Source organism: Vulpes vulpes, chromosome 7, assembly GCF_048418805.1.
Source record: "Vulpes vulpes isolate BD-2025 chromosome 7, VulVul3, whole genome shotgun sequence".
Lineage (NCBI taxonomy): Eukaryota > Metazoa > Chordata > Mammalia > Carnivora > Canidae > Vulpes > Vulpes vulpes.
Window position 1 is genome coordinate 86180343 of NC_132786.1, and position 17870 is coordinate 86198212.

Consider the following 17870-nt stretch of genomic DNA (forward strand, 5'->3'; position numbering starts at 1 on the left):
TAGCTGGGATTCCCTATATGAGCTATTGAGCTATGTGTTTATTTCACCTTTCCCTCTTTCCCTCAGACACACACTCACACACTCAATGCCTAGGAATTTTTAAGAAACACAATAGAATATGTCCCATGCTAATACTAAGTCTATTTGTTAAAAAAAAAAAAAGCGTTCCAGAAACTGTTTTAAGACATATGTGTGTAAATTATACACATATGTATACACAATATATATGCATGTAGTACATATATATTACCATAACAATCCTAATAGCAAGTACTAGTAATATCTCCAATTTACAGATGACGACACTGAAGCACAGAGAGGTTAGGTACCTTGTTCAAGATCACACACACAGCTCAGAAGTGGGGGGGCTAGAGTCTATGTGCTCAACCACCAGACTCTGCTTGCCTCCATGATTTGGATGTTTCCTGTGTGACTCAGGAGGCACTTCAGATTTTTACAGGAGCTCAGAAATTACCTTTAAGAACCCTAGGTGGGAGCTGGCTTTGTGGAAAAGGCCCTGGACCAGGGCTCAGGCCAACAGTATTTTAGCCCTCATTCTACCATTTATGAGTTGTATATTCTTGCACACGTCTCTTACACTGCATTTCATTTTCCTTATCTATCATGGAGGTGGTGATAACGTTTTCCCAGATGCCTCACAGAGGTGTCGTGAGGACAGATGATGTGATAGAAGTTAAAGACATTGGAAAACAGTTGAATGTGACATATATATTCAGAAATGATTTTTCACATGATCACAGTTGAGGAATTCCAAGCTAAACCTTTATCACTCTTAGCCCAGTGCCCTCTTCACTCTCCTATGCTATAGCAATGTCTTTAAGCAGATTTACATGCTGATCTGTATTAGTTCTTTCTCTGGAGAACAAAGAAGTGTTATACTCCCCCTTGGAATATGATCCTCTCAATAGTACTATGGCAAACATATTACTCCTCTAGGAAATCATCTCTCTTTTCTTCTGACTTGACAATCATTACTTTTCCTTTGTCCATCTCATGTAAGAGACTAGAATCTTGTATTACCAATGAAAATTCCATTTATAAATTTAAATCAAGGGAAGTCAAAGGTGCTCCAAATGGAAGGGGTCTCCTCTGAGCCAGACAAGACCTTGTTTTACAGCTAGAAAAGCTGGGGGTCAGCATGAGGGACTATTTGACATCACCAGCAAATTAGGGCCCAAGGGGCTAAGAAGGCAAGTGTCCCAGCTGCCAGCCCAAGGCCAGTCCTAGTTTATGGCCCAGCCTCTCTCACTAAGAAGCTGCAAACTGGGATTTGTGTTGGTCCTGTGTGTTATTACTGATAGCTCTTCTGCAGGGAATGCCTTCCCTCTTTAAGCATTTGTCTTTTGTTACTTACAGGCGAAGACTGCACAGGCTGGGTGTGTCAAAGGTTACCCAAGTGGATTTCCTGCCCAGGGAAGTTGTGTCCTACTCCAAGGAGACCCAGACTCCTCTGGCTACACATCAGTCTGAAGGTAAGCTCTGTCTTTTGTTTGCTTTCTGTATTATCTCTAGGAGAAATTACCAGGCATCATATCCTTCTTGTTGATTTTATATCTTAGTAACAGATCTTTGCAGTACATAAACATAATGATACACTGAAAGTCTAAGGCTCCTTTGACCCAGATTTTGAAAGCTCTGGACAGGGAGCCCAGTGGTACTCCTCCAAAGGACCCATGAACTTTAAAATGTATTCTTAGGTCACACTTTGCCAAAACTGTATGATGGAGGGGGAAAAAATCTTCACAGGGTGACATAGTAGAAACTTCTGAATTTTATCAATAAGAACAGTGTGTACATGAAGAGTCATCATTTTCAGGAGTCAGCAAACAGCAGCACACATCTGTTCCTCAAAATAAAGTGTTTTTTGGAATACAGCCAGATCTAATCATTGGTGTCTATAGTCTGTGTGGCTACTTTCTTGCTGTTATGGAAGGATTGAGTAGCTGTGACAGCACTTACAGCTCACATAGCCAAAAATCCTTGCTGTAATCTGGCACTTGGGAGAAAAACTCTGCTGACCCCTGATTGACTTAACCATTCAGATAATGACACATCAGAGTTTCTTACCATTTAAAACTTGAAGTCTAAAATTTAAAAAGGTTTGCCATGTACATTCCACATAGGTGAATGGGAACTGAACTGAACTCCTTGCTACTTCGTGTATACCAGAAAAATTCAGGTGGAAAATTCACATGCAGATCCCAATCAAAACAAACAAACAAACAAACTAAGAGAAATTGCAGCTGATAAAATGCTCCCTAGAAATAAGAAATTACACTCAAGCAGAAGAGATAGAGCTGTATACTTAGGATAAAAGGAGGTTGCATTGTTGGAAAATAGCATTATTGTTATAGCTAAGCAAATTCTCTTTTTACTTTATGTTATTTTACTGTTTGGTTTGGTGAAGAGGATGTTAGAGTTCTGGGTTCATTGTTGTTATCTGATACGACTGAACAGAAGCCATGAGAATGAAAAATGATTCGAATGCCTTGCTTGGTTTACAGCAAATATATATATTAGTGCAATTTGGTTTGTGTGTGCTACAGGGATTTTCAGTTTGGGTTCTAACCATATAATGTAAAAACAAAACAAACCAAAAAACCAAAAAACATGTAATGTCTGAAGCAAAGTGAAATCTGATTCCTTGAAGTAGAGCACTGCCTATAGGTCTTCTGAAAACCCTTCCTGAGTAATGCTGGCTGCTGCAGGGACAAGTCTTTGGTGACAGAGCCTCCATCTTTCAAATCTGATAGTGAAATGAATTTTAGAAGCAAACAAGTAGCACCCTCTGGTGGTGAAATTTTAAACCAACCACTGCAAGAAACTTCAAGAACTGTATATTAATGTGGCAGAAAATACAAAGTTAGAAAAGCCTTTGGGAGTTCACCTAGAGTATCCTTGGACCTCCAGGCAGATCAGAAAAATTATTAAAAAACAACCTCACCACCCAACCAAAACATTTGTTTGAGTTAATTTGCTGCCAGAGGTATTTGCAGAGTTGTAGCCTGAGGTATGTTTATTTAGCCCAAAATCTGACCCATAACATAAAGTTATACAACTGAAATAAGAGAAGGAGTGAATTCTATTTTGAAAACATGTAGACTTCAGATATTGGAAAGGGCACAGACATATTTACAAGGGAAGATAAATTAAGGATGAAAAGGCATCAACTCTCAACTTTTAAACTAGAACACATCAAAAGAAAAAGCCTGAGCATTCCATTTTATTACTGCACAGAGAGCTGGGGCGCCCTCATTATGCTGTGGTCCAAGCAGCAGGAAAGAAGGAATTTATTTCTCAGCTATTGGCAGAAGTTCTTCCTGTTTTGTTAACAAGATTCATAGAAGGATTTTGTGGTGATGGCTGTTTCGATGGTTCAAATTCCACAATACAGACTTGAACTCAAAGCTAGCAACTGCAGCTCTACACATTAAACAATGCCTGATGGGTCTAGACTGGTAGAGCTTTAGATTTGGGTTCATCAAATTGTCCTCTCACTACACATGATTCTTTGACCTTCGGCTGCCCACAGTCACCCAGCTGCCTGGCTGGCGCAAGTGCCCAGTGCTCCCCTTTCACCTTCTGTGTGAAGAGAGCTTGTGGAGGGAGGACTGGGGGCCACAGCGGGCAGTCGGCAGTGAGAATCGACTATGTGGTTGGTTTGGGTTGGCTTCTGATTTGGGGTTTGAGCCATGGCAATGTTTTCATGACCATTGTAGCCATTCAGAGGCAGGAAATGATGAACTACTGGATTTTATGACACAGTGCAGCTCTTGGGTGGATAATATTTAAACTGTGGTGTATATAAGATCCATAGTGTATTAGTGCCCATAGAGTATGGAGGGATGCTGTTTTCTAAGTCATATTGCAACTATGGAAATTTTAACAATATTCAAACGAGTGATCTCAGAGCATTGATGTGTTCTGTATCCAGTAGAGTTCCAGTGCATTCTGTTTTTTTCCATGTTACCACTTTACTCTTTAAAAAGAGGGAAAGTACTTTTCCCAATCATAAGTCTCTTTACTCTACTCTGTACTATAACAAACATTCTCTTAACCTGTGATCATAATGACCTGTTCTGAGAAACACTCCAGAGGGTGATTTAAACCAGGAAGACTGAGGAACAAAGTCCCTATGAATACTTATTTTCCATTCAAATTTAAGTCATCAGTTGCAGACAAATAAGGCTGATATTTGGAAGCCAGATATCTAGGACATGCTATTGGGAAGCCAGATATCTCTACCCCCTAAAAACATTTTAAGCATACGGTTTTTGTCCCAAGTAATAAGAAAGGAAAAAAAATGCTTCCCTGCCAGACTACCTCTACTTTGCCTTCTATTAATACACCCTAGATTGCCTCTGACCTCCTGAGATTAGTTAGGAGTCCATCTTCTGTATCCTTGTTGTAGTGGGTAAGTGACTGGCTCATACAAGGCACCCAGTAAATGCTGTTGAATGACAAAGATGATGCCATAGATATCATTGAAACTCCTAAGTTCTGTAATGACTCCTAAGAGAATGAGAACATAACTTGCTGGTACTATGTAAGCTGCTCTGGAAGGTGGAGGAGGAAATTTAGAAAACCTATTGATAGTTTTGAAGTATCCTCTGATCATCCTCTCCCCTTCATGATATTTTAGAAATGGGAACTTAATGGCTTCATGTTGACTCCTCCCTCATTCCCCCTACTCTCCTCTCATGCCTTGTTTCTTATGCCCAAGATAGACCAATCTGCTTTCATTGACGACGGTGCCACACAGTGTCAGCTTCCATACCCTTGCATGTACTGTCTCCCTGCCTGGAATGCCCTTTCTCCTGTTTGCTTCCTTTGGGAAGTCAAAGGAAAGAACAGTTAAGGGTTGGCTCCTTGGTAATTCCACTTGTGATGTGTCCCTCCTACCATGGGTGTAGTCCATATCCTCCTTTATCACTCTGTATTTAATGATTATCTAAATGTTTGCATTGAGTGGGCTGTATGTCCTTTACTACCATGCTCAACATGGCAGCTGGCACAAAGAAAGGGCTCAATAGATATCAGTGGAAGAAATGAAGAATGATATGATGCTGGAGAAATAAGAAAGAAGAGAAAGTATTCACTGTCCTTCAAGGGAGGAGGGAGTATGATCTATGCATTAAGGCTACATTGGTTTTGGTGGGTTTTTAAGAAAAAGTCATGGGAGTGAGATGATGTGGTGAGGAGAGTTCAGTGATTCCACTTCAGCCAGGCCTCTAATTTCACTCCCATGAACATGGGCATTAACTACCCATGAACATGGCAGTTATAAGAACTGAAGGAGAAAACCACCTGTGTTGGCCAGGATAGAGCAAAGCAGTCATCAAGTTTTTACTTGGCAGAGACACGACTTAAATTTAAGTTTGGTTTAAGTTTGGAAGAGATGTGTGGGAATATGGCTAAGGAAGGCTTTTGTTTCACCTTTACACTATTTTTTTAAATTAAGGTATTTTCTTTTGTAAAATATTTTATTTATTTATCCATGAGAAACAGAGAGAGAGAGGCAGAGAGAGAAGCAGGCTCCATGCAGGGAGCCCGACATGGGACTCGATCCTGGGTCTCCAGGATTACACCCTGGGCTGAAGGCGGTACTAAACTGCTGCCTCACCTTTGCACCCAGGCTGCCTTCACCTTTGCACTTTTAAAAAAATATTTTCTTGATCGGTTGAGGAGAATTTCTACTTTGGCTTCCCATCCTCTCCAGCATATACTTAATACAGAAGCTGTAAGTATAAGAGAGTTGCCTAGAGTAGTCTAGTCTGGCACTGGTCTAATAGAAACAGAATGGTCCATTATTAATTTTAATAATATATCCTTTTAACCCAATATATTAAAAACACTTTAATATTGTCAATATAAAAATTATTGAGATATTATACATTCTTTTTTATATTAAGTCTTCAAAATCTGGTTTGTATTTTATACGTAGGGCATATCCCAATTTAGACACTAAATTTTCTTTAAAAAAAAAAGATTTTATTATTTCAGAGAGAGAGAGAGAACACAAGTGGGTGGGAGGCACAGAGGGAAAAGCAAATTCCCTACTGAGGAGGGAGCCCAACGTGGGGCTCCATCCCAGGACTCTGGGAGCCTGACCTGAGCCAAAGGCAGATGCTTAACCAACTAAGCCACCCAGGCACTCCCAAACACTAAATTTTCATTGGAAATACTTGAACAGTAATTAGATTTCTTAAAATTTACAATTGAAACAGCAGTTTCAAGTGCTATAGTTGCTCCATACATATTTAAAAGCTTTTCAATAATGGAATCAAATATCCCTTTTTAAAGTTAAGTAAAAGTAAAAATGTAGTTCTTCAGTTGCATTAGGCACATCTCAAGTGTTCAATAGCCACACATGGCTGAGGGACCCTGTATTGGATAGCTCACATCTGCCACAGACCATCATTTCACAGGTTCAGAAGCTGAGACCCATGAAGCCAGCCTGATCTTCACTTCACCACAGCTGGCCAGAGGCACTTGGGTGAGGAGATCCCCCTGATTTATAGAGAATTCCTCCAGGGGCCTGATGACATCACAGATTTTCCTCCTTCTTATGAGGTCAGCTATGCCCAGGCAGATGTTAGATGGTTGGGCAGAAGGAAAGTTATACTCTGATGAGCAGGACAAGTCCACAAATAAGCCTCATTCTGTTAACATAGAGACAATTATGAGAACCCCCCACCCCCCAGGTTTTCCCTTCATAGTCCAGAGTTCACATAATGGGATGTTTGTTCCTTCCACTCTGTCTTCGTGGTGTACAACAAACTGCCAAAAACTGTGTATGACCTCCTTGTTAGTTATCTACACCTGTGCCACTTCCCTCTCCCTTCTTGCCCACTGCCATGTGAAGTGATTAGAGAAAATGATCAAGATTTAAATCTTGAATGGCATACAGTTGACTTCTAAGTCTTCCTACACCATGGTGGCCCCCAAGAGCATAATTCTTTGATAAAGTCCTTTATCAGAGAATCTAAGTGGAAATATCTATTTGGAATTTTAAATATGAAACCAGGCAGTTCTTAGGGTTATAGTGGAAGCCAATCTTGAAACCTCTGGAGATAAGTTGGGAAACACAGGCTTTGGTGAAATAACCTCGACTCAAGCTCTTCACCTGGTTCCCGGATTCCTGGACCTTACACTCTTTCTTTAAACTTAATATTTAAAAAACAGCCAAGTATTTGGAGACAAGCCATGGTAGCATCTGGATGCAAATTAAGAATCCCTAGTGAAGATGACACAGACTAATCTTATTTTCCATTTGTGTTCTGTAGAACTGACACTGCTCCAGAAATATTGACATCTGCCATGTTTTGCAACCTTGAAATATGCCTACTATTTCCCCTTTGACACTTGATTAAAGTGTTAATCCTCTTTCAGAAATAACTGTAGAGGCTTTAGGCCCATTGTTAGTTAACAAGGTCAGCAGTTGAGGGATCTTTCCTTAGGACATTCGTTTTCTTTAAAAATATTACCATCATATTGTCAAGCTTCTTGAAAGACAAAAAAAAAAAAAAAAAAGGATGGGCTATTTTAGGAATACAGACATTATTTTTTAGATATTATTTATAATGAATAGACAAATTTTCTGGTTAAAGAAAACGATAATTGTTTTCCCTACTCCTGAACCTTCTTTTCAGCTGTTGGTTAGGAGAGCTTTGATGGTTTAGTTCTTGATTTAGATTACACATTAAGATAGATACTGGCTTAGATGCTAGCCAGTCTTGATATTCCAAAGGAGAAGCCTCATGCTAAAAGTTAACTTATTTTTTTAAGTGCCTAAGGAGAGTGCCATAGATGGTACAGTCAAATAAATACATTTATCCTAAATATTCCTTCCAGTGAAAACAGAAGGATGCTAAATGACAACTAAAAATAAAGCCGGAATTCAACAAAAAAGACAAAGAGGAGAGAGCAGGACTTGGTACCAGTGGGCACCATCTTATTTCCTGTACTTCTGTAATCTGTAGTTCTATAGAAGGGGAAAGGACATTGAGAAAAATGAGTCTAGAGCATCGTGTGAACTTTAGGCTCAAAATGAGGTTATATCTTCATTACAGTACCCATACTGGAAAATAAAATGTTATACCTTAGGAAAATGGTCTGGTAACTTTATATTTAACCATCAGTTAGCCACTAAATTAACCATCATATCACAATCTCAGGGTCAAGGGTTAATGTGCTAATGAAGTTCAGAAGTAAAAGATTTTGCATGGAATAAAAACATTGTCCTTCAAAAGCTGCTATGATGAATCCATCCCTGTAGTATTTCATACAACCTTGGTGTAAGAAAAGAGCCTAAGGAGGCTCTTCAGGCTACCTTAAGGTGCCTAAAGAGCCTCTTAACATCAGGAAGATGAATAATGAGGCTCAATTAAGGCTCTGGGCCTGGAAGCTCATATTAAGAACACAAAAGCAATTCTGAGATTTTTTTTTTAAATCTGACTCCAAGGCTCACACATGGTAGGTAGAAGTACATTTCACTGAAAAAAAAGATTGCTAATACCCAAATTATAGACCTGATATCAAGTAAATATGTAATCATAGATGATTATCAGCTTCTCTCAGGTCCACTTCCAAATCAAATCCCCATGATCCTTCAAGGCATTCCTTCTCATAGGTCCTCATCCCTAGTCATGGACACATTAATTCTGTGTACCACTAGCATCTGGCATAGTGCTAAATTTTGGTGTGGGAATGGTTGGATGACCTGACTTAGCTCAAAGATTAACAGCAACTATCTGCCTTATGAGCCAGATAATGGAAGAAACAAAAGTGGGTCAAAGGGTAGGAGGTGGATGAGATTCTTCTAGAATTCATAATTTCAAACGCTGGAAACAATGGCTAGTCTAAGCAGGAGAGCTTGAATGGAAGGATATTCTGTAACTCACAGAGTCAACATGAAGATTGAAAAAACAGGCTCCAAGGACAGGCAGAAATCAAGAGAAGCTAATTATTAAGAAGACAGCCCAAACCCACGCTACATAAAGTTTTCAGTAAGTCTGTGACCTTGCTGGTCACTTCCTAGGGGAAACATGACAAGCAGGGGAAAAATTCAGAATAAGTAGTTATTCTAATGGAAAGATGTTGACTCTTCTCTGCATGATAGAAAAAGGTGAAAGTGAGCAACTTTGCTGATTATTCTTTCAAGATATGGTCCAATATTGAGGGTTTAGATTGATCTGTGGTTGGGCAATAGAAAGGGCATTGAGTCAAGGCCACTGAGTTTTCTACGTAGCCTACATTCTTGCCATTGTAGATGCTTTATGAGCCCATGTTCAGCACTTGTGCAACTGGACACAGGATAACAATAACATATAGAACATACCAACTCTTCCATCAGATTAGTAGAAGCCTCCTTCACAGTGTCTAACTTCTGGTTGTAAGTAAATATTCTGTTATTCTAGATCTATATTGAAAGGTTCCTCCATATACTTCTTTCCTAATATTCTTGCCATTTGTATCCTCTAATTGTGAGCTTCCAGTCGACACATTAGTCATTGCCCATGGACTGTTTTTTCATACAATCTATTTTTCCAACTAAAATGGGCAATGAGATATGCTAACCAAAACTCTTCATCCAAGTGAAATTGTAGTGGTTTTCCTTCTCTACTGAATTTCTAGCCTGCACCTAAAGAGGCTATATTTCCAGCAGTCCATCTCTGGCTTATGTTAGCATATCACTTAGAATTTCCCAGAATCCAGGCTCAAATATTTTCTTTAGGAGGCTAATTACAGGGAGTTTCTCATTAGGCTGAAGGAGGAGAGACAGTATACCAGAAGTCAGAATGCTGGAGAGTGTGGGCACCTGACTCATAGAGACTTGCTGCAACCCAGTATATAACACTTGCCCATCCTGATGATCTAACAGTGGATCCTCCTGATGCTTATGGCTAGATGTATCATATAACACTCCAATTCATAACACATAACACATAAACATGGTTTGTTTTCCATAATTACCTAGTATTGTATAGTTATCCTTTAATCTCTGCTTGGGCCCAGTGGCAAACCAACTCCTGTCTCTCAAAGGTGTAGTAACATAATGAAGAAGCTACACCATTGCTCTCAAATCTCAAGACCTCTTCCATGATTCCCTTTTAGAGCTATTTGTGTGATTTACCACAGACACTCTGAGTGCCATTGAATCAGTGGGACCATAATTGCTAAGTATTACACCCACTTAAAGGTAGAAGAAGCCTTTTGAGTCACCTGGTAAAATGGAATAAACATGTACATGGTAGCTCTTCTGGCCCACCAAGCATTATGACTCATAGTATTAGATAAACAGTGCATTTGCCATATTGTTTGAAGTCCACCAGACCTCTAGACCTATGGAAACTTTTCTGAAATGTCAGGTCTTAGATATTCAGAGATTTTTTCCCCATCTTCTAGCCTACTTGTCTTAATCAGGTATTGGAGATAACCCAGCTTACTCACCAGGTCCTGCTGGCATGATGCCCTGTGTGGCAGGTGGCAGTCAAGGGCTGTAGATAGGCAGAGAGCTGTCTCAGCCCTGATGTAAGATGATGCAGATGCAAAAAAGAAATGAGGTGGGTCTTCTTTGGCTGTCAAGAAAGGCTTAGTGTTGACTGTGGTTTGGGGGTACTCCCAAGCCTCCGTAGTTTCCCCCATATTCAGTTTCCCATTATTTGCTAATCAGTACTGTCACTTTCACATGAGCAACTTGGTGAGGCTGGCAATTCAGAGGGCTTTTATTCAGGAGCCCACAAAATTTAAAATTTGCTTTTGATTTTGGCAGACGTGTATGCAGATGTTTATCACAACCAGAGAAATTCCCTGGGTTTATGCCTTGAGCTAAAATATAGAGATTTGAATTTGTCATCTCTTCTTTAAGCTGTCCAGTCCCATTAGAAGCATTCACCTCACCCTAGTGTCTTTAAATTCTTCATGCCATTCAGTCTGTTCAGTGGCAGTGACACTTTTATCCCTTAAATCCTTCTTTTCAGTGGACACTTCATTAAAAATCACCACGGAGAAAAAAATTATCCAGCTATTTGTTATGGCTGACAGGTTCTCATTCCCAGAATCTGAGTTTTCATTTTCTTTAGCCACTATTAGGGCAAATAACCAACAACAATTCCCTGGGTAATTGTCTTCTGATACTCATATCTGTGCCAGTCTGGGTCCATGGTTGCCAACAATAAAAATTAGCTCTGGTTAACCTAAATATAAAAGAGATTTGTTGGAAAGATATGAGCTACTTGATAGAACTGATGAATTAGACTTAGGTTAGAAATTGAAGCAAAGCAGCCCTAACCTCTACTGTGAGTGTATTTGAAATAGGGCTTTTAGGAGGTAATTAAGGTTAAATGAGGTCATCAGGGTAGAATCTTAATCCCATAGAATTGGTGGCCTTGTAAGAGGAAGAAGAAAGAGATCTGTCTCTGTCTCTGCATGCATACACAGAGGGAAGGCCATGTGAGGACATGGTGAGGAGGCGTCTGCAAGCCAGGAAGGGAGCTCCGACAAACTGGATCTGCTGGTAACTTGATCTTAAACTTCCCAGCCTCCAGAACTGTGAGAAAATAAATTTCCGTTGTTCCAGCCACTCAGTCTATAGTATTCTGTGATGGCAGCCCAAGATGACTGAGACAGCAGCTAAGAAGATCATGCCATTGAATCTGTTCAGTGCTGTAAGACCAAGCATCCTGGATTTCCTGTCACTGGATGCTCACAGTTACACTCAGGATTGAAACTGTCATCACTGCTGCTTTGAAAACCCCTACTTCTCCCTGAACCTTGACAGTACTCAGTTGAGATTTAAAGAGCAATATGAAAGTCCACTTAGCTAAATCTAGGTTACATGCCCTACATTAGCTATGAGAGGCCAGGCAGAGAAATAACTAACTGCCCTAGCCCAGCTTCCACCAAGGGAGACTGTTTTGGTACACTCCCTTCCAAAAGAGAACATTTGGATGGTGGACAGCCAAAAATATATATTTAAAAAAATGCCTACTCTGACATGAAAAGAAAAAGGGGGAGGTAAAAAAATTATATTTATATGTGCCCAGCACACTCAGGTACTTACAGTGTTCTTACAGAATTTACTCATTTTATAAGTCAGAAATGCAGAGAGAATGCAGCTCTTTTAGTTTGTTGGCAGCTTCTGTAATACTACCTGGCTACCAGAGGAAAATGGGGGAAATGTATGAAATAAACAACTTTAGTGCAATCTCTTATTTTAAACAGTCTCAGTTGGTGTATGCAGTTAAAATTGGGTATAAATGCTTAAACTTTACTCCCACTTTCTTCCTAAGATTATGGCCAAATGCAGAGGGCAAAAAGGTGAGATTTATATGATCACATGGCTTTGGTGGAGTGGGAGGGAGAATAGGGACGCTGACCTTGTGTCAGTCCTTGACAGTGTGCTGGCTGACATCTGCTGTTCTTTGGATTGATGTTCTTTGACCTCTTGGGCACTGGCACTCCATGCTATAGTGTATAGGTGGTGGACTAGTATCTGTTCTCTTTGCTTGATAATGTTCTTAGGAGTATGGGTCATTTTCTTCTTGATAATCTGGTTTCCTTTTAACTTTCCTTATCTCCAGACCTTGAATCAATGCCCTATCCTCTATCCAGCCCCTGGCCTAGAAGTCAGTCCCCAGCCCATGTAGCAGCCACTTTATCTACCGCAACAGACCCTCATGGCAAACTGGCCCTCAGTTCAGCATCCATACCTCAGATGATCTGAGGGAGGCTCAGCAGCACTCATCAGTTCTTCTCTCCATCTTCTCATGACAACCAACCCCACCAGGCTGGGGTACCTCGTAGTGAATGAGACCAGTTGTGTAATGGTCTCCTCCTAGCTTCCCAAACAGGAAATGTGATCCAAGGGTCCCTGTGTTCATTTATCTTCCTAGTTTATCTTATGCTGCACCCTTCCCAATGCTTCTTTCCCAAAAGTGGAAATCCAGATATATCTAAAAAATTTCTCTCTTCTTCTCTCTGCATGCTCCTTTCCTTGCCACTTATCTGGAAATAAACTCCTGTGTTTAACTTCCCCCACAGGTTAGGGGGAGGAGTATATAGAGGGGATGATCTTTACAGTTTTGATATTCTAAATGGTAAGGAAAAGGAATTTGGAATGTTCTTTCTTCTTCAATTAAACCTAACTCTCTTTTGAGAGGGGAGCTGAACCTCACCTTAGCTGTTTTATTGTCATACTTTTGTATCAAATTCTAGTCTCTCTTCCAGCAAATGAATGCCATAGGTAGAGTGAAGATCATTATGTTCAGGAAGACAAATAGAAAAGCACATTAATAGTCTTTGAATATAACTCCCATAGCACCCCAAAATGAAGAGGACATTTCTGTTCATTGCTCTTGATCAATAATAGATTCAAGAAATGCCAGGATTAAAGAACATTACAGGGTATAACAAACCTTTTTATTTCCTGAAGAATAACAATTGCTATGTTGACTAACTTAAGAAGTATATAAAGGTTTCACTGCTAGCATGGCAACATGGGGAGTTTTGTGGATTTGCTTCCCTTTAAAAGTGGTGAGCATTGTTGAGAAAAAAAATACCCCCCAAACAAAAAACCTATTTAAAGTCTCTGGAAATGATCCCAAGAGCATACAATAAATGAAAAGACATCTATTAAAGAATACTTACTAAAACTTGATAAGAACAGGAAGAGTCCATGATATTTGAACTCCCTCTTCTCTCCAGTTTAGCTTGAAGCAAAGTCTGCTTCAAAAAGATGCAGCAAAGAATATAATGAAAGGGACCTTAAGGGAAAGGTGGGAAACTGAGTGGGGAAAAGTTAGAGAGGAAAACAAACCATGAGAGACTCCTAACTCTGCGAAACAGAGGGTTGTGGAAGGGGAGGTGTATGAGGGAATGGGGTGACTGGGTGACAGGCACGAAGAAGGGCACTTGATGGGATGAGCCTTGGGTGTTACAATATGTGTTGGCAAATTGAATTTAAATTTAAAAAAGGAAAAATAAAAAAAGAACACAGAGCTGCCTCTCCCACCAGCTTCCAGTTGGAGGGCTACAGTATCTTCCTGGGAGAGGCAGGACATTAGCATTCCCATTATCTGCCATTGGCTACCGGTTAGCTACCTGTTATAGAGCCTACCTTCCAAGCAAGGACAACTGAGAGGTGGGCATACTCTTCTTCAGCCTAGCCTAAACTTGAAAGATAGGGACTTTACTTTGGCTTCAGCATTCTAAGAATTCTAGGGCCCTAATCATTCTCATCCAATTCATATGTAAAGCAGAGATTCCACTTAGGGACAGGCAAGTCAAATGACCAGAGGCTATAGCAGGATCCCAGTCTGCCAAGCATCCAGCTCTGAAAGCAGCGGTGTAATTTGAAGAGGTGTGCTGCTGTTCCCTCCCTCCATGCCAGAGCTTCGGCAGAGATTTTGTCCAGGGGAAAAAGCAGGCCATAAATCACAGAGCTTAAAATCTCTTCCCAAAGAAGCTGACTTCATTTGCAACAGAGTGTGGGGATGTTTAAGCCAAAGGACATTTTCAAAACAGCGAAGGTTATGGTGTAAAGCAATTAAGAGATAACTGGTAGATGCATTTGAGATATAAGCTAAACCATAGCCTGACTAGTTTACCAAGACAAAGCCAGGGAAACCAAGAGTTAAAAAGAGCCCTCCTGGGATCAGACAATCTCAAAAATTGATCTTGAAGCTATTTTTCTAAAGGAGTCTGAATTTAATTGGATCAAACCATGGAGAAATTTGTGCCCCAGGACATTGCCCAAAAAACCCAGAGCATTCTTAGCAATTAGTGGAACTTAACAATAGGGTATAGTCAAGGAAAGAGGTGGTTAAAAGGACTGCAAAGGACCATCATTCCAGAATGACTGCACATGTCCAAGGCTACATCCTCCAAGAAGCAATATCAGAGGCTTCACACTATGTGGGGAGGGGGGAGAACAAATTTTGCAAAAATAATCTAGTCACTAAACAAATAAAGAAGCAAATAGCAATAGCCCAACTCCTGGAAAAGTGGGAGGGGAATCAACCAGAACCCAGAATTTCTACAATGTATTATATAAAATAGCTAGTTTCCAACAAAAATATGAGGCATACAATGAAAATGGAAGTCTGATGGGAAAAAGCAGGCAAATAAACCTGCCTATGAAAGTGAGCAGATGTTGGATATAACAGATGAAAACTTCAAAGTAGTAGTAGTTTATCTCTCTTTCTCTTCTTCCCTCTCTCTCCCCGCCCCCGTGTGTGTATATATGTGTATATATATATGTATATATATATAAATTGAGAAAGAGGTATGAATAAATAGATTTTTTCAAAGAACTAAAGGAAACCATGCTTTAAAAAATAAATGAAGGTATGATTACAATATTTTATTAGAGAATATTAGCAGAGATGCAAGTTATAAAAAAAGAACCTAGTGTATCCTGGATTTGAAAAGTATAAAAATTGAAAAAAAATATTCATTGTTGAGCACAACAGTAAATTGAACTGGCAGAAGATGGATTGATAGAAAGTATCTGGTCTAAACTTCAGAGGGAAAAGAGAATGAAGAAAAATGAAGAGATCCTCAGAGAAATGTAGATACCCTTAGGTGAATCAGCATATATATGATGGAAGAACCAGATAAAGGTGAGAGAGAAAGGAGCAGAAGAAAATATGTAAAGAAATAATGGCTGAAAACATGAATCTACAATCACAAGTCTCAACAAATTCCAAGTAGGATAAATGCAGAGAGTTTCACAAGAGACACATCCTACTGTAAATATTGAAAGCAGCAAGAGAAAAATGGATTTTCACTTATAAAGGAGCCAAACAAGATTAGCAACTGACTTCTTATCAGAAACAATGGCAGGCAGAAGACAGTGGGATGACATTTAAAGTACTCAAAGGAAAAACTGGCAAAAATAAATGTGAACCTAGCAAAACTGTCTTTTAAAAATGAAAGTGAAATGAAAACATTCCCAGATAAATGAGCACCGAGAGAAGCACCGAGAAAATTTGTTGCTAGCAGAACCACCTTAGAAAAAACACTAAAGGAAATTCTTCAGGTTAGGAGCAAGTGATTCCAAATTCACATCCACAGGAAAAAACAAAGAATGCAAGTAAAGACAATTAATTACATAACTACAGAAGACAATATAAATGCATTTTGTTTCTTCTCTTAACTAGTTTAAATAAGTTATATAAAACACTATGCATATCATTATATTGCTGGATCTATACAATATAGAAATGTATATTGCTGTTAGCATTACAAACGAAGTGGGTAGGAATAAAGTTACATTTGGCAAATGATAATCTGAATGCACAGGAACAAATGAAGAGAGCCAAGTACAAAGGCTAAATAAGGAAGGCCAGAAGTATGTAATTGCTCTCCTTTCTTTTCTCAGCTTCTTTAAGATACATACAATTATATAAAGCAATAGTTATAGCAATGCATTGTTGGCTTTGTAACATGTAGAGATGTATTATGCATGACAATAACAGCATGAAAAGGGGGAAGCATAATAGAGCTATATAGGTGTAACATTTCTACACATCACTGGGATTAATATAAATCTGAAGCAGGAAATAAAGAAATGGTGAAAATTATTTAACATTAAGGTGTTATAGTAGAAAATATTCACTTAATGTAAAGCCCCAAAATAATAATAAAAGAAAAAACAGACATGAGACATACAGTAAACAAAAATAAAATGGCAAGTATAAAACTCACTATAGAATATTAGTGAGTGATAGGATAGGAATGACAGTGGGAACCTTGATGTAACTAGACCTGCCAGAAAGGGATCCACAGGGTCCTAGCTCTAGAAGATACAAACAGTGGTTAAGTGTGCATGATAGGGGAATATGGTAGCAGTGTAGGTAAGCAAATTCTAACCAAAAGAGTTAATGCATTGGCCTACAAAGGGATGTCCTAAAGGGTAATATAGTACCAGGATGCTAATATAGTTTGTAGTAGAGAAAGGTATTTAGAAAGTTTAAAAAAATAATATTAAGAAGAAAATACTAAGGTGGCAGAAAAAATGTGGCATGTAAAAGGTAACATAGTATCCAGAACTTCTGATGATAGGCAATACATTTCTTAAAGAATGACAGTATGAAGTCATCCCAAAAAGAAATAGATCTTGAGGGACAACTGAAATCTATTGGTAGTGACTATCTGGACTGTTGTATGGAGAAGGATTCTGAGACTGCATCCTACCTCATCTCAATTAAAACTCTTAAATGAAAAGGAGTGGGATGCCTGGGCGGCTCAGCAGTTAAGCGTCTTTCTTTGGCTCAGGGCGTGATCCTGGAGTCCCAGGATCGAGTCCCACATCGGACTTCCTGCGAGGAGCCTGCTTCTCTCTCTGCCTATGTCTTTGCCTCTCTCTCTGTGTGTCTCTCATTAATAAATAAATAAAATCTTTTTTTTAAAAAAAAAAGCTATTGCTGCATTTGAGCAATAGCAAGGAAGTAAAGAACAGGAAATTTCAAAGAGGAACTGCAAAAGTAGAGGGAGTGATGACAACCAAGTAGAAAGAGAAGTATGCTCAGCTCTTGTGGCATAAAGCATGCAAAAAAAAAAAAAAGTTGTAAACGAATAACTAGCCAAGGACATGAAAATGGTGGCAGGAGAGCTCCATGCAATCTCTATATGGTTTAGGCAGGCAAAGGGATCAAATTTGGGATATTCAGTTGAAGGCAATGGAAACTCAACCATATGACCTAGGCTTCACTGGGGTTTGTGATAGTGGGACTTATGGTACGAAGGAAATGCCTATATTTATTTTCTACTGATTTCCAGGAAGAGCAAGATTCCCTCAAAATCCTTGACTTTTGTGCCTTTCTTTTCTTCTCCTAATAGAAGTA

General features: G+C 39.3%; 1 protein-coding gene across 12 annotated transcripts in view; it reads left to right on the forward strand.

Moving 5' to 3' along the window:
• DYNC1I1 (dynein cytoplasmic 1 intermediate chain 1) overlaps positions 1-17870 on the forward strand; it is a 437478-nt gene that overhangs the window by 211251 nt on the left and 208357 nt on the right. For all 12 annotated transcript variants that reach the window (XM_072764334.1, XM_072764337.1, XM_072764333.1 and 9 more), the window contains one exon: positions 1378-1493. In XM_072764334.1, coding sequence (XP_072620435.1) covers positions 1378-1493 — 116 coding nt within the window. The remainder of the gene's footprint in view (positions 1-1377; positions 1494-17870) is intronic.